Source organism: Struthio camelus, chromosome 1 (assembly GCF_040807025.1).
Source record: "Struthio camelus isolate bStrCam1 chromosome 1, bStrCam1.hap1, whole genome shotgun sequence".
NCBI classification, from domain to species: Eukaryota; Metazoa; Chordata; class Aves; order Struthioniformes; family Struthionidae; genus Struthio; species Struthio camelus.
In genome coordinates, this window is record NC_090942.1 from 219,760,138 (window position 1) to 219,780,132 (window position 19,995).

Consider the following 19,995-nt stretch of genomic DNA (forward strand, 5'->3'; position numbering starts at 1 on the left):
TTGAAGTGAACCTAAAGCACATCACAATTTTTGGTCCAATGCCAGTTTTTCCTGGCCTAATATTCCTGCATTACTTCTTTTGGCAATATTGGGAATCCTTTTCAGCAGAGAAGAGCATCTTCGAGATAGGCATGGCTATATTTTGACTCCTTGTTTTAGCAACAATTCAGAAAGTTTTCTGGGAAAAGGAAGCAGAATAACAGGTGTATAAGGAGAAACTTTGGATTACAGCAACAAGGGTTGCATATCTTCTTTGAAGCTTTGTCAGTAAGTCTGTGGTCTTCACTTCCACCTCCTTGGAAGCACAGCGCTTGTTCTCCCTTCAGATTGTAGCAAAGGGAATCTCTCAGCCTCTCACTGTCTGCAGAACGTTGCAAACAACTCTCATTCAAAATAATTACAGCTACTCTACTCAAGCACAAACAACTTCTCTACTCTTCTTTTTTTTTGTTATGTTTTGCATTGCAAGAACACTTAATAGCCAAACACAAGATCAAGGTCCTGCTGCTTTGCTAGCTCCTCAAACACACAAGGAGAAGCACCTCTGCCTTGAAAAGCCTGCAGAATAAATAGACAAAAAAGACCGCAGTGACACTGGAAGATGTCACTGGAAGATGTAGGATGGCTCTGATCTTTTAATGAGTTGTGCCAGGCACAGGGTACGTGAAGGATTCAGATGCTTTCCTGGGGGAACATGAGGTGGACATCAAATAAGAGTCCAATGCATAATGATCAGATTAGACAGGTCCGAAGAGTTCTTCCTCAGGTAGCATAGCAGGTCTCTCTCAGAGTCAGAGGGTAGAGAATTGCACCCGCTGCGAACCCTGGTGCAGAGAGACGCACCTAGGGATCATGTGGACTAGCACATCCACAGCAGCGTTACGTGGAGGCACTAGCTCGGGGTGCAGTTCTTTTAGCATGGCACTGTGCCCACGCTAATCAGCTCTGCATGTGACTACAGCATGTTAACGCAGGCTCGCATCATTCTGGTACAGCTATACTGCTCCTGTTCTGCATCAGCTTTGCCCTTTCTATGAGACACAGGCTATTGTTTTCAACTCCAGGGTACTGGGGCTAGCTCACAGAAGGAAACTGCTATGGAAAATAAAGCTTTCTCCTTCCTCAGATCCCATCAGAGGGTCCGTCAAAGGAGAGCTTTGCCAAGGCACTAGGTTGTCTTGATCTCTCTTTTCAACTGAAGAGAGAGAATGATCTTCTGAACCATAGCTCTTAGACGTTGAAGAGAGGCCGTTTGCTTTGTTTGAAATGGTGCACTGTAAAAGGAATCTTCTGCTATATCCTAAAATTAAGGGGTGCTGACCAGTATATAAGAAACAACAGTCACTGGAAAATGACCTCCATCAAATTTTAGGGATACAAGCAACCAACCCTAATGAGGATTAAGAGGATGATCGGGAGAAAATTGTCCCAGTAAGTATAAAAGGCTGAACAAGTAAGTTCATCAGTTTTATGCAGTGCAGAAACGCGAAGTCAAGAGTGTAACTTTACCCAAAATAGCAGCAGATATGATCTCTTTATTCAAGGCCACACTCCTCTCACCCAAAGGCAGTTTCCTCCCCAGAGAACCTACTGATATATGGGCTAGATCCTCATCGCAGTATAACTATGATACGCTTCTGTCACTCTCCAGAGATCTGCAGCCTCGTGTTTTCCTTGGACCATCCTTACTCAAGCAGGCTATGTTTCTTCCTGAGAGAAGGATGAAATATCACTGCTTCAAAGTTCCTGGATCTCCCAGTTTAGTCTCCACTCCTATCACTTCTGTGCAGCACCTCTGTGAGCTTGGAAGGCAAATGTTAAGTCTCCATATCCGACAGGACCTTCAGGTGTTCTGAAGCAGATTGAAACATCACTGACAAAAGCATCTCAGTGAGATCATCTTAGCTTCAGGCAATAGACACTGCCTTCAGTTCTAGACATTTAGCCCTGGGTTCATTCCACTTTTCCTCAGGGACCTAGGTTAGGATCAATGAAAGTTCCCTGTATAACCAAGTCAGATAAATAAGAATCGCCAATTCACATTGCAGACAACATAAGAGGTCTCTAGAAGGAAAGGCTCTGCTTCCCCTGACTGCAGAAACACTACACTGTAGTATGTCTTATTTCCCTTTCATTCATCTCCCCCTAAAAGTCCTAGATTTCTCTAATAATTGTAACTTTTATTCCTTTCAAGATATCCTCCTTTGAGATTGTCTCGGTAGCAGCTATTAACAGAAGGAAATACATATTTAATTTCTTAACAACATACTACCCATCCAACCTGGCCAAGGTTCTCTAGGAAGGTCCCAAATGTAGCGGTTCCTGCAAAGATCATGAGCTGAGCTTTGGATTTTGGCCATAGGATGAATTAGTTTTGCTCCCTGGTACATGTGCTCAAATGTCATGCAATTTTGGTTGGTTTCTAGCATTCTACACTTTTGTCTCCTTTGGCATTACTTCAGTAGTTAGTTCTAAAAAAATTGGTTCAAAACACCTTGCAAAATTGTTTGTGCAAATATTATTTGCTGGAGCAAGCAAAAAAGTCTTGCAAGAGCCCATGTATAATAAACTCTTCCCTGCTAGGGCAACAGGAGTAAGAAAGGGAAATCTTGCTGCTTTGCCTCGACCAAGCATATCAGGAGAAAAATTTTGCAAGGCTAGTGCAAACCTTTTTTGTTAGCATTAAGCTTAGAGAAAGCAATTTCTACAAAGCCTACATTTGATGTTCAAATATGAGAAAATGGACCTTTTAGCAGATTTGCATGCAATCATTTGCAGAGAACGTTATACTTTATATTGGGTGTTTTGGATCAGATAGAGCATTAGTGTCAGATTGAGAGAGGCCATTTCACAGGCAGCTCATCAGCCTTCCTACTGATTACATTATTCTTTTACAAGTTAGGTTTGAGTAAAACTGCACGAGCTTTCGTAATGCTGATCCATAATTAAGGGTTTGTGCTTCCCCTAAAACTTTAGATGATGTGAATTCCTTGTGTAAATATTTCACATGTAAGAAGAAAAGATATTCTGTGCTGATTGGGGCTGTTTATGCTGGCTCTATCAGAAAAGAGGGTTTCTTTCTTGATCCTCATTTCTTTGATTCGAAAGAGATACAAGCGATCTCCCATATATTTGGAAATTAAATTACCTGTTTGTGCTTTTGAATAACAGCACAATCTCAGCCTTGGAGACTGATGTTCAGAAAACTGTGTAGCTAACTTATACGATCTGCTTCTACTGTTGTGCCTACAAATGAGCAACGTGAGTATCCGGCTCAGGCAATTGCCCATGTAATTTTCTGAAAATCTGCTGTAATATTTTCTTGTGTTGGCAAAAAAACTCTAAGTGCTGCTGCGCTGCTCCAGAGCACTCCAAGCCTCGGAGGAACTGAATTTCAGAAGGGAACAATTTCCTCCCTGCTCCTCTCCATCTTGCTCAAAGGATAATTGTTTTCTGCTGTTTTTTTGGGTTGAGTTCGTAACCTTTGGAGCTGGGGTAAAAGAGATCTGAGGTCTGGGTTATTTCTTGTCCCTTTCCACCTTGTGCTTCATTCAGGGAATAGCTGGATAAGGCCCAAATGCTCAGTCCGTGATCTGTGCCAGGACAGAGGCAGATAACACAGGCATGCAGGTGGGATGCTTTTCTACATCCCAGCATCACATTCCCCCTCACAGAGCTGCAGCCACTGTAGAAGTTTTGCCTCCAGAGGAAGATCTGCCTAAGGTCATGTTCTTGAATTCCTGCTGACAGTCCGGTTTGTGATTTGCTCCATAGAGAATGCCTCATCCTGGCAAATGGATAAAGAAAATCGTTGCATCTGTTCATAGCACAGGGGAGGAAAAAAAAACGCACTTTGGGAAGAGGAACACCAATCACCCACAAGGCTGGTGAAGTCCTTGTAACATATGCTCTCCATACTCCCCTTCAGTCTAAGTGAATTTATTCATTCCTTCTTAACCTTGTACGACTCTTTTTTCCAATATGCCAGTCTTCATACAGGGCATGTGGTTACTTCTCATTTTCAAGGCCCAACTACTCATTTCTTAATTTTAGTGACATGGCAGCTGCCCAGGTTTTTCTTGTTAAGATTATATTCATTTGCCCCCTTTATTTCATTTATTTTCCCCTCTGGCTCTATAGCTATAAATCAAATACACAAAATTAAATTAAATTAAATAAACATAAGTGCAGGTGGAACTTCAGGAAATATAAATAGCTAAGAGTAGTTTTCCAAGACTGCTTTTTCTAATCAATTCTAAACACAAGCTTTATATTCCCTGTTGAACTAACAATGTTGTGACCACCTATTGTTGAAGAATAGTAATAAATCTCCACAATTTCTTACTCCTGTGATTCAGTGACATATTTTGCCAGACAGCTAGTCCAGCTTACTCTTTCTCCAGAGGTGTTTTATACTGTCCATATGAAAGGCATGATATGCTGCCATGAGAAAGGCATGAATGCTTTATGTCCCTTAGGAAAAATTCCCTCTTTCTCTGTCTCTGAGGGGGAACAGCTTACCAAGGCTAAGAAAGCAGCCTTTTACCACATGGTAGTCAGGGGCCCCTCTTCAAATAATATGTTTCCCCTCACCTTGAAAAGCAAAATGCCAGATATTCTTCCATTCTCCTCCTCAACTCAGCAGGATTTCCGAGGCCCTGAAATACAGGTGGAACAAATTACTGTCTTTTATATTCTTCAGGGAACTGAACGCTGCTAAGCAGACAGGGCACTGCCCTTCTCACCTTAACTCCCATGTGTCTGCAGTCCATCTCAGAGGTGCTGCAGGGATGCCCTGATGCCCGCACTGCTTCATGCTTGTAGGGTTTTAGACAATTAGATATAGTGTGGGATGAAATTGCCGGAGTTTTAGATTTATTTATTAATTAATCTCTTTTGTCAGGATACAGGTAGCTGTGCATTTCCACTGTGAAAGCAGGGCATGGATTTCTGCAGCTCAAGACTAGCTACAGTTCTAATATAGATCAATAAGATTAGTTTGGGTGCCAATAAAGATCACTCAAAACCACTGAGCAAGGAGAGGGGAAGGAAAAATGAAGTGCATCTGTTTACGTTCTCTTTGACAGGGTAATAAACTCAGCCAGAAGACTACAGAATACGCTTTTGCCGTCATTTATTCAGCCTTCCTATGAATCTACAATGCATTTCAGGGCTTTAGATTTTAAAGGCTAGTGTTGTGATGAACTTCTGTTTAGAACAGTGCTCGCCTTTGTTTCGGTAATTAAGGCTTCACTAGTACCACTGCTATATACTTTCTTGCATTGAAGTTGTATATATCCTAAGCATGTTCAGTGGCATGACTTAATGCAAACGTTCTTGCCTGATAGCTACTGTAGTTGCTGTACCTAGGTGCAGTATGTTTGCCCTCCTCCCCTGTCCTTCCTTTATAGTGAGAATTCCGCTAATTAAAAATATTCTGAGTGTGATAAACAGGCTTTTAGACTATTTCAGTGGTAGAGATATAGTACACAGATAAAGCAAAATATAGCATTATCCTTTCTGTTTCAGACTCTCCCACTGACTCACTATGCATCTTGAAGCAAATTAGTTCATTTTTCTGTGCCTTAGTTTCCCTGTCTGTAAGAAGTATAATTCTACACCCCAGACAATCTAATTTTACCTGTTGACCTAGTAACAGATACCAGTGTTACAAAGCTTAAATATTCAATGCTTGCAAAGCCCTTTGCGATTCTTGGCTGAAGCTTGATAGGAGAAGGTACTATGGGAAAAAAGTTGATATTAATGATTTATTGATTGCAGATAATACCGTTCTGGGTATATTGACCAATATTAAGTCCCATTGCCTTATGGTATCTGTGCTGTGAAAAGTCAGCATTTATATATCCATACTCTTCTACCAGCTTCAGGACAAGTTGTAAGCATATCAATATAACCCACAGAATATAATACATGAAACAATTTGCTGTCCTTCATTTCAATGTACCCTTGAATGTTTTGTATTCCTGGCAGCCCTTCTATTCACACTAGCACGAATTCACTCATTTTATATCTGAAGGCCAAATCCTGCAAGAGACAGAGTAACTCTACAAACACACAGTATTCTGAAATATTACAGTCAAATATGTAGTAAAAACTGAAGGTATGTTTATCATTTGTCTTAGTTTCCCCTAGCTATTTAGACCCTGCTCTGGTCTATCTCTTCCCTAAATTTAGAGCAGTTGCTTAAGTTTTGTGGGGCTACTTAGTAAAGCTGGGAAATAAGATTCTTTGTGTTAACCTTATTTCCAAAGTTTGTGTTTCCTAAGTACTTTCATAAATCTACCAGAGACTGTAACATATCTTCCCCTGATTTTTTTTAATCTTAATCTGAAATACCGGCGCATAGATAAAACAGAAGTTTATGTTCTGTTTTCCTCTGAACTTGTGCAAGTAACATATCATTCCTGCAGAGATATTCAGCTTATATTATTCCTGCCTCGAGTCCAAAGAACATAATTTTGACTGTTCACTGCAAGCGGATATATAAGATTGTTACAAATTGATGCCAAGGGGCCCATACTTGGAATCAGTTTTGTTTTTCTTTTAGTTAGATTCTAAACTGCAAGAGTGTGCATAATGAATGTGTTATCTAGTCCTTCTGTTTTGTGTTTTTGAAGGAGAAACAGCACATACTGCAAAGTGACTTGGCCTACTTGCTCAGGTTCCATAGCAACCCAGTATTGCTGTGAATTCATTTTGTACTAATCAATTAGAAATTTTGTTCTGGCAGCTGGAATGAAAGTTTATGGGCTGAATCCTGCTTGTTTTACTTGGACCTACAGTTTCAGTAAATTCGATGAGATACTTGTGTGAGAATGGTATAGACTTTTATCTTTTTTGTCTCTCTCTCGGTTTATTTTTTTGTGAGATGGTCAGATTTAATTTTTGGCTTTCTGTCCAAGCAGAGAAAAGGAGGGAATTCTCTTAAAAGACCCGCTGGCTGAAATTTAAGATACTCTGGTGTTACAAAAGTAGTTGCTGATGTCTTAAAAGGAAGGCACTTTGCTCTCCGTGCATTTTAACTGGATGTTCTCAGTACAGCTGAGTAGTGCGTACCTTCAGTCCGGTAGCTTGTTAAATTTCCTGTTGCATCCACCCCAATACTTTGGGCCCAAGAGGGAATCTTGCAGGGGGCACGGTTGTGTGTGCCAGTGCCCTTCACATTGGTACAGCCTTCAGTAATATGGTTAGTATGCATGATTCCTGGGAAATCTTCCATCGTAAAGGTCAGCTCATGCACTTCTGAAAGTGCATACAGCTACCGTGAAAACCCATGGGAACTCTGCATGTGTAGTCCGTAATGGTGCAGTTGATTAAAATCCAAAGTTTTCATTAAAGAGTTTTTTTTTTTTCTTCTTCTTCTTCTTCTTCTTGTGATTTTTTTTTTCCTCTTGCCAAAATTACAATACTGGGAGATGAGGAAAGCAGAAAGAATTGATATACCAAAACCCCAACCTGCAACCCCATGGAAATAGCAGAAAGTTTCTGATGCAGACTGACAAAAGCAGTGACATTTTGTGCTTAGGCTTTTGATTCGAAATGCAGCTCATTCTGCTACTGGTCTTTATGTCTCATCATGTACAGATGTGCGAAGTATGCTGTCTGACCCAAACAGAGGGAGAGCGTAAAGGGCCTCCTTTCATTTACCATCCCAATTTTTTGTCAGCATTAGTCACACCAGTAACCTCATTTTTATGCATTTTCCTGGATTTGGGGTAAATGAGACAGAGGCTTGAAATACTTTTTTAAATTTAGTCTGTCTCTCTTGATGGCTAGGAAAATGCGTCCCCCAATCAACTTGAAGATGGCCACAGAGTTAAGTTACAAAGTACAGAGCAGAACTGGACTTGCAAAGGATGGGACTGTAGGAAAACATTGATTTAACACTTTCTTTCCATTTTATTCATCATCACATTAGAATTCAGGCGCTGGCTGCAGAGTATTAGAAATATATATCATCCTGTTTTGTAACAAATGCGGAACAAATTAAAGACATGATTTAAACCTCGTTACATCTCAGAGCTCATCAAAACTCCACTGCAACAGGGAGGATGATGCAGAGTAGACTTTGCTCCTTCATTTCAAGAGCAAACCTTCAGCTAGCAGTGAATCTCCAGGATCACTGGAGATATAAGACCCCACGCTTTGGGGTCTGTGACCCTCAAAGCAGGGCTTTTTCACCAGAGGGCAGCCCGACTTCCACCACAGGGCAGAGATGTGTGGGATGCAGTGCAACATGATCCCAACTGTATTTTCAGATGTCCTTCCTCTGTAGGCTCTTTAGCAAGGCAGACTTCTTCTCCAGGGATTTACAGCCATTTGAGTGTCTCTGAGCACAGGTACAAGCCTATATTCCCTCCAGCTCCCTGGCTTGGCCTCTGACCCAACAGTTTCTGCCTCGATTATATTTAACAAGAACTGCATATGCCAGGGAGGTGACATCCAGGGGCTTGACATGAGAAGAACTGATGACCAAGGTGGGAAGAAATTTGATAGGACCAACCTTGGGGGTCTGAAATGTTAAGCCTGCTTCATTGTTTTGGGTTTGTGTGCTTTTCTAAAGCATTCGTGTTATGTTTTGTAAGAAATATTGTACAGCTATGTTGTGTGGTATGTTACGTTCAAAATGTGCTCTTTAGAAACAGATTTCTTTTTAAAGCTTGCTAGTTTTCTTGTCCTCATTTTACTTTGATGGATTTTGCATGCTAACTTTTCAGTATTTGGGAAAATGTGGAACGTGAATCATTATGACTTTCAGATCGAATGCATCAAGGGGGAAAAGCTCATGTTCAAATGTATTGTCCTGTATTTTAACCTATTATATGTCTGTGTTTATATTCCCTCTGTTTTTAGTGATGTACTGCACATATTTGACCTCCACGCTTGCCTGAAAGTCCTTGTACCAGTTTGGGGTGTCTGATTTGCCATTTTTGTTTGAAATCTGATTGGAATAAGACCCCGATACTGCTAATTATGTGCGGTATGCTTTCCGCATTGGATCTGCTCTCCGGGTACCTGCTCCAATTTCCCTGGAGTCAGTAGAAGCCGCTCCTCCATCAGGAGCCGCTTTAAGTAAAGAAGGATTACTTGAAGAATCTGATTTGCTGCATTTCGCCTGATTTTAATCGACGAAATGACACTGCCCGGATCGGGTTTCGCTCCTGCCCTGCGTCAGCTCCTGTCGCTTGCTTGCCGGCCCGCGCCAGCCCCGTGGGGCACGGCCGGGCTCTCGCCTGCAGCCTCGGCCGGCGCGCCAAGGGTCTCGGTGACGGGCCGTTGGGACTGTAAACCATGTTTGCGGAAGGGCTGAACGCAGTCCCCAAAAGGACCGTAGCTTTTTCACGCTTAAAAAAAAAAAAAAAAAAAAATCGGGATCATAATACATGGGGAAAAATTTCCGGGCTTCGAGGCTCGGCCTCGGCCACAGCGCCCATTTCATGGCGTTAACCGCGCCGGCGCAGCAGCGAAGCCGCGGGCTTCCTCAGCCGCCACACCTGGAGCAGGGCAGCGCCACTCCGGTTTAAAGTACGATAAAAGTACGATAAAAGTACGATTAAAGTACGATAAAAGTACGATAAAAGTACGATAAAAGTACAACTAACGGGGAGGGGGGCGGCCGCGGCGGGCATCACCTCACGGCGCGGCAGCCGCAGGCCCGCGGGGCAGGCAGATATGTGCAGCGGGCCGCCCTCCCGGCGGGGGCCGGCCTTTCCTCGTGCCCCGTGCTCAACTTTTTTTTTTTATTTTTTTTTTCCTTCCCCCCACCCCCCCCCACCCCTTCCCCTGTCTCTCTGTGTTTTTATTTTATTTTATTTTTTTTTAATTTCTTTCATTTGTGTGTCTGTGGCTCCGTGCCTACGTCGACGTGTGTGTTTTGTGGTCCGCAGGTCCTGCCCTGCGCGGCTCGTCCGCCTCCTCCACCCCCCCCGAGCAGACCCCCTCCCCTCCCCCCTCGCCGCCGGCCAATGAGGGCCCGGGGCGGTTGCTAGGCAATGGCGCGGCCCCGCCAGCCCCGGACTCTGACTCTGAGGAAGAGTTTGTCCCTAGTTCATTCTTAGTTAAAAGTGGCTCTGGAAACCTCTGTGCCCCCGTCAACGGTGAGTGACTCTCTCTACCTACTTTGCTTGCTGGTCCGATAGTGGGGCGGTGTGTGTGTTGGGAGGTGGTGGGGGGAGAGGGCTGGCAGCGAGGATGGAGGTTCGCTGGGAGGGCCGGTTGTGAGGGGCTTCGCGCTGTGGTAAAAAGTCGGCCGGGTGCGAGCGTGTGTGGGGGCGACCGGCCGGCCGGGGCCTGCGCGTCCCGCTCGCTGCCCGCGCTGCTGGACGGCTGCCCCAAAAGTTCCTGGGACGCTTCGACCGCCGGTTCAGCCGTCAGGTACCAGCGACTTCAAACCAGCCCCTTCTGACAGTGGAGAAACTGTCATTTTGCACCTCCTCCGGCCTGAGAAACTCGTGCGACAAACTCACTTGGGTATAAAAGGCGAAGGATGCTACAGGGAGGGGAGCGAGCCGGCCAGGTGGGCTCCGCGCCGGCCGAGCGCTCGGTTCGGCCGAGACCCCGCCGTCCTGCGAGGCCGGCACAGACGCAAACCGGCTCTGGCCGTTAGCCCGCGGGGATGTAATGGCAAACGCCTGAAACCTGAGGGTTTCAACTCAGTGGCAGTGGCATCGGCGCGTTATTTGTAGCCTCTCAGGCCGGAGGAGGGTTTCTGCTTCCACGTTTCCCTGCGAGGCGGTGGGAGACTCCCTCGGGATAAGCGTTGCAGGCAGCAGCACCACCGAGCACTTCTGCAGTGTTTTGAGAGCGTCCGCCACCCAGTCCTCAGCATGGGAGCTGAGGGTGCTCAGCACTCCCTGACACCAAAATTGCCCGGCAAGGAGTGTGCGGTGTAAGCAAGGTGCAAGAAGAACGGGATCCGCAGCTCTGTGTTGCAAAGACAGTGAGTCATAAGTGGAGAGGTAATGCTCATTGGCAAAGAAATGCGAAATTTCATCTAGGATAGTGTAACCCGATGAAGTGCAGATTACAGCAGGGGAATAGCAGTGACCACTCAGGCCGCTGCCATCCGGCTTGAGTGATAATTGCTCACAGGTCTGATTTATGATGAAGGAGAAAGCATTCAAAGATATCAAGAAAGAAAGAAAGGTGAGAAAGAGGTTTGCAGCAGCTGGCAACAACTTAACTCCATTATGTCAAGCTTCTAAGAAGTTTTCCTAGTATGCTGTTATCTGCAAGTAAGGAGAAAGTTTGACATTTACTTTACCCCCCCCCACCACCACCTCCCATCCCCTTTCTCAGCTTCTCTTTTCTTCTCTTTTGTTGCATTTGTTATGGTAAAAACAAACTTTCCCTTCAGGGCTTTTCAAAGGAGAAGGTTATCTGCTCTGAATTGTCATCCTAAGGAGAGTAGGGGGACATACAGTGTCGCATTCATTCAGGAAGCTGCTTAAAATTCATATCCTCTATTCAGCTTCCCCCCTCCCCTCCCACCCTGCCACACACACACACACACACACACACACACATGCGCGCACACACACACTCCTTGCAGTCACAGTGCAGTCACATCTGAAATCATGTAGATGACCCTGTTGTTGGAAATAAAGCCAAACTCACGCTCCACCCAATGTTTTCAACATCGTGATGTATGCGCTTGTTCTTTGTTCATGTAGGAAAAATATATGTACACATTCACGCATGCCCTCCAGGTAAAAAGAGAGGGAAAGAAAGCAAGCAAGCGAGATTGAAGACCGTAATCGCTTCTTTTACTAATTAGCTGTACAACAGAAAAAAACAGTGTTTAGAGTCCACAGTGAGTTGATGACATTATTGTATTATTGGTGTGCTGGTGAGTTAGTTAGACTTTAGGCTTTTCAGCTGCCTGCTTATTTATCCTCCTCTTTCTTTCTCAATACTTTTTGCATTGACTTGTAGACATGCTGCATTCCCTGAGGCCTTCTTTATGTGTAGGATTCAGCAGGTTAGTAATAAATACGTCCCACAAAAAGACAGGGTGTCAGGGGTTTCATTTGCTTGGTTATTCTAGTTGTTCAGTAATCAGAGGTGCAGGTAGCGCCAGCACATTGGTGACTTGTTAGGATGTCACCATCACTCTGCTATCAGGAGAAAAACAAAGGTGACCTTTGAAAGCCACACTGACTTATCAGCCCATAATCTGAGAGTTCATACGAATAAGAAGCACAGACCATACAAGCCCATCATGTCTAAAAACCAGAGACTCTTCTGAGCTCTGTAAATGGATTTAATTGCTTTAGTTCCTTAATGTTCTTTTCCTGAGGCTTAGTCAGCTTAAACTTTAAATGACAAAGGCAGGTCTTTATGCTCCCTAAATGGTGAATATTAGTAAAAGCTTATTTTGCTTAGGACTAAGTTTAATACAGTTGGAACACTCATTCTCTGAGAATAGTAGCTATCTCAACAGCAGGACAGCCTGAGAATGCTGTCCAAACGATTTGTGTTGTACTTTTTAATTGATTGTGGCTAGGTTTTCCTTCCACAGCTGTGTAAACTCAGCCTTAGAGAAGTCCATCCAAAGTAAGTAACACCCAGGGAGCTGCACCACTGTTACAAATCCCCATGTAAATTGCAAATATAATGCACATGGAACTTAAGAAATACACTACTTTTTGAAGATACAGTAGGCTATTCTTTATCTGAGTTCTTTTCATTCCAGGAAGGTAATAATGTCCATAATAGTTTTACTTCCAGGAAAACATCCAACTAAACTTTTAGATAAAGGCTGGAACAAACTAAATAAGTAGATAAACATGAAGGCATCTTTTAGAACTTTTACTTTGGTATTAGATGTATTACAAGCCAATTTTTCACTTGTAATGTAGAAGTGAAAATCACTTAGAACATTAAAAATCCCAAATGCCTATTGTACCTGTGCTGTTAACTTTAAGGAAAGATTTTTCAGACTTGGATCTTTTCACATTTGTTTTTATATTTCTGAACTCCCGAAGAATCCTGTATCTTTACCTAAAATTATCAAAAGTAACTGGGATCTGGATGTCTCTGGTTCAAGTTGTTTGCTTTCAGAAACCTTAAAATTGTCTGATTTGAGGAGTTCAGCACTATTTGAAAATTAGGCCTCTTTGAGGTATCTTAGTAGGCACTCAAAATCACTAATTGGTTCTTCCGGTTTGCCGTCAGTCAGTAAATATATATGTATGTATGCATGTATATCTGCCTTTCATTTGCACCAGTAAATGATCTGACCAGCAAAATCAATCCAAAAAGTCCAGTGTCCTTAGGGAACGCTGTTTAGGAAGAGCACGCCCGCCTGGCACTGTCTGCTGTCCACCTCCTTCATCCTCCCCTCAGGATCCATAGATGTGGTACCCGGGACGTTAAGGGTACGTTCCTGCTTGGCATACCAGTGAGGTAAGGGAACAGCGGTTCCATCCGCTCCCATGGGGAGCTGATGTGCAAAATGGCAGAGAACAGATTTTGAAAAATATATGAAATCTGTGGAAGGTTGACATTCAAATTCCTCTGAGAATACTGACCATGTTTCCTCTTAGTCAAAGTTGAAGAGCGTGACTTCTTTCAGCTCTGTCATCAATGAGCAGTCATTCAGTATGAAGGGTACTTTTGTCTTTTTGTGGGGTCTGGTGTGTTTCTCCAAGTTACTCATTTCAGGCAGACAGGAAGGCTAGATGCAGACACATGAAACAACCTCTGCACGCTTGATATGGCATCCACAAAATCCAAAGTCACCCCTGGTTTGGGGCATTTTAATTCTCTGGCACATCACTTTAGAGACCATGGCATGGTTTTTATTAAATTGTATCAGAAGTAAGAAGAGCAGAAAGTTAGAAGCATATCTAAAACTGACTCTCCAGTCCTAGAAGTTACTTTACTTAGTTACCACTGCAGATAACACCTATTGAAGTCTGTGCAGGAGGGAACTAGTGTGAAGGGTTAGAATCTTATCATCCACTTATGCATGTGTGTACCCCAATTTCTTTGGATTCCTCCTTAAATACATTCCTATTCCTAGTGATGCCTTATGTAGCTACCCACTGATTGGACAAGTCCTGTTCCTCTGCTACCAGTAAAGGCATTTACTCACAAAAAGAGTTAGTGGAGGCCCGTGCTGCCTGTCATCCAAAGTGATATTGCTGCTGTAGAGAGACAGTAGGTGAAGGTGTAATTCTCTGCGTTATCAGACTTTGAATTCCAAGAGGAGTGCTCAGCGTTGTTTGAAGCATGGACAGTGCATCCCTCGCCTCGGTCACAGATTGCCGTTGTCAGTGCCAGGGGGCAGGGGGAGCTGCTCACAAGTGCAGTGTTAAGTATGTCCATAAATATTCCAGATTAGATTCTAAGAGCTGAAAGCAGCTTTCATAGGACTCGATTTTTTGGTGGAAGATAGGCCAAATCAGGACCAATTTCCCCACAGAGGCTAAAGGAAAAAAAAAACAAAAAAACCTAATGTGCTGCTTCTATTCAATGTGGTCTGCATGAGCAAGCTGCTCGTTGGCCAGCAAAATCACAGTCAGGGAATTGCGACAGATTCATGTACTGCCTTTGCTACTTGTCCTTTGTGCCGAGTTCTGGACACTTGGAAGGAGTGAGTTTTCCTAAGATCTTCCTTCTTCTGATTTTTAACTAAAGTGGATCAGTCTAGGCCTCTTGATGTGTAACCTAAAGAATCAGAGCCATTTTCTCTTTAAGGTATTTTTATCTGTAATGATCAGCCTTGAGCCGTTGAAGACATCATTATTTCTAATTTACCTCCCTTTCTTATTATTGAGAAGGGACTTTCCACCTAATTTTTGAATGACTTGGCCCAGATTTTCCATAAGTCCTCCATAAAAAGGCTAATGAGGACTATCTGGTAAATTTACAACAGCCATATTTGTATTTTCTGAAATAGTTTACTTTGGTATAATTTGTGGGTTTGTGGTGCTGTATAGTGGGTAACCAACCAGATCATCTGCTGTTGCTGCTGTTGCTGTGGCTGGACTCTTTCAGTATCTAAAAGGAAGTCATTTTCCAAACAGAAATACAGGGCACTTTCTGCCCTCAGGAGCTGAAAATTTTTAATCCATTTATATATATGTTCTCTGTTAATTTCTGCAGTATCCTTGATATGCTTTATGCTGCACAAATGAAAAACGCAGGCTGACCTTGCCACACAGACACTGCAGTTTTCAGACTAGTTCTGCAGCCCAGTGTGACCAGCCAAAAGGCTGAAATAAGCATCAGCCTGCTTTCCATTAGGCATCACTGCTCTGATGTCTGAACGTCCTACTTTGGACACATTAGTCTTCCTGTAGAAGCCGACTGTCCTGCTCACGCATCGGATTAGGTGTTTACAGTACTGGAATGTAAGAGACAGTCGCAGAGATATCAAACTGCAGCAGGGAACCCTAAAGACACAGACTATTAAGACATTTCAAAGGAAGAATAGCGTCATGTAAGTCTTCTTAGAAGTGGAGAATTTTCAGGGATTTGAATGAGGAGAGCAAGAGAACCTTTGATAATGTAATCTTAATAATTGATATTTTGCTCATCTAATTATTAATAATAAATCCCAATTAAATTATGTTTCCTTTTATGTGAGGCTTTTTTTTTTTTTTTCCCAAAGAGGTTAGTGGATGGAGGGTCCATTCTCTTGCAGTGTCTTGTCTTCACACAGTGCTCTTTGGTTTACTGCTCAAGTGCATGTTAAGTAATAATAATGATGATAAGTCTCTGCATCCTCTATCAGAGAATTGCAAAGTCCATTATCAGTCAGCATTATTCATAATGTTAATTCATAATTACGGAAGGGAAACTGAGGAACAGGAAGATGTAGCCAGAATTTGTCCAAGTATCCTTTGACAACTTAAAAATATTTTTTAGGTTATTATGTTTCTTATTCACACTTTTTCTCCTCCCCCAAAACTTCAGAAGTTTGGAAAGAAACACACTAAAAAGAGGAATAGTTTAAAAAGATGTTTATTTTAGCAATAGCTTTACAATGTTCTTAAAAAAGAACATTTGTTAGAATAGCAGTGATTTAAAAAACTATTAGGAGAGGAACTTGGAAAAAAATCTGTTGAAAATCAGTTTTTCATATTTTTCACTGAATTTAGCCTCTGATTTGGGAAAATCAAATGGCTAGAGTTGAACCTGGGACACCATGACACAATTTCCTCCATTTTAATTTCAGTCAGATAATACGTTTCTTGCTTACTTAACTAGAGGCTTTCTATTTAGTAAGAGGCATTTCAGGCCATCAGGTTCTGAATCATTTTTAGGAGATACCTCTTTTTCCACTTACTGTAGAAAGAGCGATAGCTATCTGTGGTCCTAATATAGAAGCCTGAGAAGTTAGTTTGGATGAATCTGCTCATTTTGTCTTAATTTTCGCAGGTGAAATCCACTCGAATTTCCTCCTAACTTCACTGAAACCATCCAGACATTCTCTGACATGTTTGCAAATTTGACCTCAAATAGTTCCCCAAAATTTATCTGGTTGTAAAGCGTACAACGGAGCTCAGGTTTTAAATTCCTAAGCATCAGTCATTTCTTCTTAGACTCTGGAAGATCAAGCAAAGAGTCGTAAACTGGCAGATGTGACGAGGATCAGATCATGAATTATTCTTGCTCCTGTTCACTGAGTGGTGAAGCTGTCCTGTTGAGTTTTTGTTCCTCCTGTTTCACTCTCGCTACCAGGAGGAGAGACCAGAAGGCTCTCAGTCTGCGAGCTGCAGATCTTTCTGAGGATATGAAGCTCCAGAGCTGCCCGCTTGCCTTGCTTTTGCTTGGGATCTTGCCCTGTAAATTTACGTTCCCTCGTGAGTGTATTTGTTTAACCTAGTAGTTATTTGGTTTCAGGATGAGCCAAAGGTGAGAAGCAAATCGTTTGCCGTAGGACCAGATTCATATCACTGGTATTGGTGGGAGGCATTTGGATTAGATTCCTAGCATAATGAGGGTCAAATCCTGATCCCACTAAAATCCTTTTGGCTCAAACAGGAGTAGATTTGTCCAGGAGTGGATAATCTGAATACACAGAAAATCGAGTTTTCTTTGCAAAGAATAAATATTCCAAAGAGAACAAAGCAAAGTTATCATTGTCACATGCAGTGAAGGGCAGCAGTGAAATGAGTCACCTTTCCAGGCCAGTAGGGAACACACTGAATCAGTTAAAGCAGATTTATAGCATTTTAGCTGTGATAAAACCATATCAGCGTGTATATGAATTTACATAGGAGTAGCGCTTTTTCTTTCTTTTAATACAAGCCACATTGAAAAGTGTGCACAAAGGAGCCCCACTCTGAGGAAAGACAACTGGAACACATTATATGCATTCAGACTTGTTAAACTGAGTTGGCAGCAGAAATATTCCTAGTAACCTGAGCATTACAGCAGCATTGGTATAGTTAAGGTTATGTCAGCATTTCCATTAGAAACTCCTACTTTCGGAGGTTTATATCTGCAGTAAAAAATCACTGTGAGTTGAAACTTGACAAGCTGTACAAGGTCTCATCCAAGAAGGATCTTTTTTACCTTTTTCTTTACAGAATTGGGGAGAGAAATCTATTTGATGAGTCAAACTACAAGAGCACAAACAAAAATAGCAGCGTTTTGGCTTTGATCCTTTTAGATGTTAAAAAAAAAAAAAAAAAAAAAAAAAACCCTGTTACTTTCTTTATAGTGTAACTATCAAATGTGCAACAAAACCTTACTCTGAAGAAGGAATTAATCATTACACTATTCAAGGAAATGAAACATTAATTTATGGCCCATTAGATGCTTTTTCACTGCAGGACTGCCAGTGTTTTGGTCTACCTCAGGTTATGCTGAGAGATTTGTGACTAACATGAAACAAAGCCCCCAAAGTATCAGATTCTGTGTGGAAAAAATGCTTCTGGGCAGCTTTAGGAGAGCAAAACATAGAAGGCAGAGTGGTCCAGGGATTGGAGCAAGTGCTAGGAATTGAGCCTTCTGGTTTCTGCCAAAGGCTTCCTCAGCTAAAAAAAACTTAACCTCAGTTTTCTCAACTGTAAAATGAGAATACAGCAAGCCGTTGGCTTCAGTATCCTTTCAAACTAGTTCCTCTTCTGTATAAATCAGTTGATATTACTGGAACTAGCCATGGCTTACAGTAATGTGAATGAGAAAAGAAGAAGGGACCGTTGTCTCCGTCCATTCAGACATCAAGTTGTTAAGAGAGTGAGTTAATCCTTAAAAAAATATTTGAGATTTTTGGGCGCACAGCAGTTGAACTAGTTCCTTCTAGGTACGTATCATATCTGGGCTGAAGCCGATGTGGCTGAGGATCATCTAGGAGACTGCATATGCTCTCAGTCGCTGTGGGGCCATGTGGCTTCTACACTTTGAAAAGTCAGGGCTGATGTTCACCGAACTCTTTCCAGCCACCAGATAAAAGCCAGTGTTGAAGAGCAATGTATTATAAAATATAGGAAATGTGATGATCGTGTACTTGTGGCTGCATTGTGTTATTATAGGGAAATGGATCTGTCAGTTGGGAAAGAATTCAAACTTTGGGAAGGCTTCTCCCATTAGCTCTTTTCAAGCCATATGTCTCCATTTTAAAAGGAGGACCTGAGGGCTTTGAACTTTATTTATAAGCTGAAATTTGCTGGCCACTGGGAATCACTGATTAATTTGTAAGGGTGAAGAAGCCAGAAGTCTCTCTTTAACTTCTGTGTTCTTTAAAACTAAACATCCAATAACTCTGTAGCCTCAGAAGATGTCTCCCCCCTTTTCCTTCTCTGCTGTTTCTGTGCTTTGCATTATTCGCAGTGTTTATTGCGGCGCCCTATTAATCTCAACCACAGCTTTCAAACCATCATGTGACCCTAACAAATTTCTGAATAAAGCAGTGATAGCTTTAGGTATTCTGGGTGGATGCTTTGAGGCTCTGAGTACAAGGGAAAGGATCAAGTTAAAATGGTGGAAACTGCAGCTCAGAAGAAAAAGTGCCTTCAGTGGGTACAGTGTAAGTTTTCTGAAAACAGGTATTTGGAACATGGCAAGAGGGGATAGTGCAGCTTCTTGCTGTGCGTATGTGAATGACGGTGTATCCTTTGAAGTTACTTCCCATGCGTACCTGGGTGCAAGCAGTAGGGTTGTTTTGTTCAAGGGCAAGCAATCTTTAGCTGTGTATCTAGAAGCAGGATCAAGCCCTTAGTGCCCATGCATGGCAGTAAAGCTGATGCGATAGACAGTTTTGGCACAGAAGAAGCCTTTGATCTGGGAGGGATTTATATAAAAGACTGTCACAGTTCCTTAAGAGTCAATTGGGTTAAGCCTTTGAGGACTACAAGCCCTAGTATACGCCCCCCACATAAGAATTCATTTTGCTGGCAGTTTGGAAAATACCAGAATTTGAAGAGTTAAAAAATTTGTTTGTTTTTATTTTCTACCAGGTATATTTAGACAGAAATTCCAAACACAGATGGAATAGCTGGTATTGTGTTTAAAATGCATGACTAGTATTAGCTCAAAATCCACCACTGCGGGGTCAATGTTTTGCAATGTGAAATACATGGAAATGGGAGTCAGAAGACTGGTTACTGTTCCTAGTTTGTGGCCTTGGCCAAGTCACCTAAATGCTGGTGCCTGACTCTTCTACATATACAACAGGGGGTAATGATGGTCATACATTTGTTAAAACCTTTGAAGATTTTGAGATTCTTGAGAGAAAATGAAAAATACTGCTGTTGTGGTCCCACTCCATTCTGTTGGTACATCCACTGCATCACAGAGCTTTATTGCTGGCTTTTAAAATGTGCTCACATCTCTGTAAGGGAAGTGGATGTCAATAAGTTTGGGCACCCTTTTTGTAACATCTCTTCAAGGTTTGGACTGGCTTTTAAAGGGAAGATTTAACAGATCTTTCTTCTCTTCCCGTGTAATAATTAGGCCTAGTAAATAAAGCCTACTAATGAAAGCCTACTCGTAAAGTAGGTAAAGGGTAGCAAAAAG

The 19,995-nt window shown here is 42.3% G+C and overlaps 1 protein-coding gene across 2 annotated transcripts in view; it reads left to right on the plus strand.

The window, feature by feature from the left end:
• Nucleotides 1-19,995, plus strand: part of TENM4 (teneurin transmembrane protein 4) — a 394,575-nt gene that overhangs the window by 123,204 nt on the left and 251,376 nt on the right. Inside the window, exon 4 of one of the 2 annotated variants that reach the window (XM_068930642.1) lies at nt 9,909-10,118. The exons of the other annotated variant lie outside the window; for it this stretch is intronic. Coding sequence (XP_068786743.1) covers nt 9,909-10,118 — 210 coding nt within the window. The remainder of the gene's footprint in view (nt 1-9,908; nt 10,119-19,995) is intronic. 2 annotated transcript variants of the gene reach the window in all.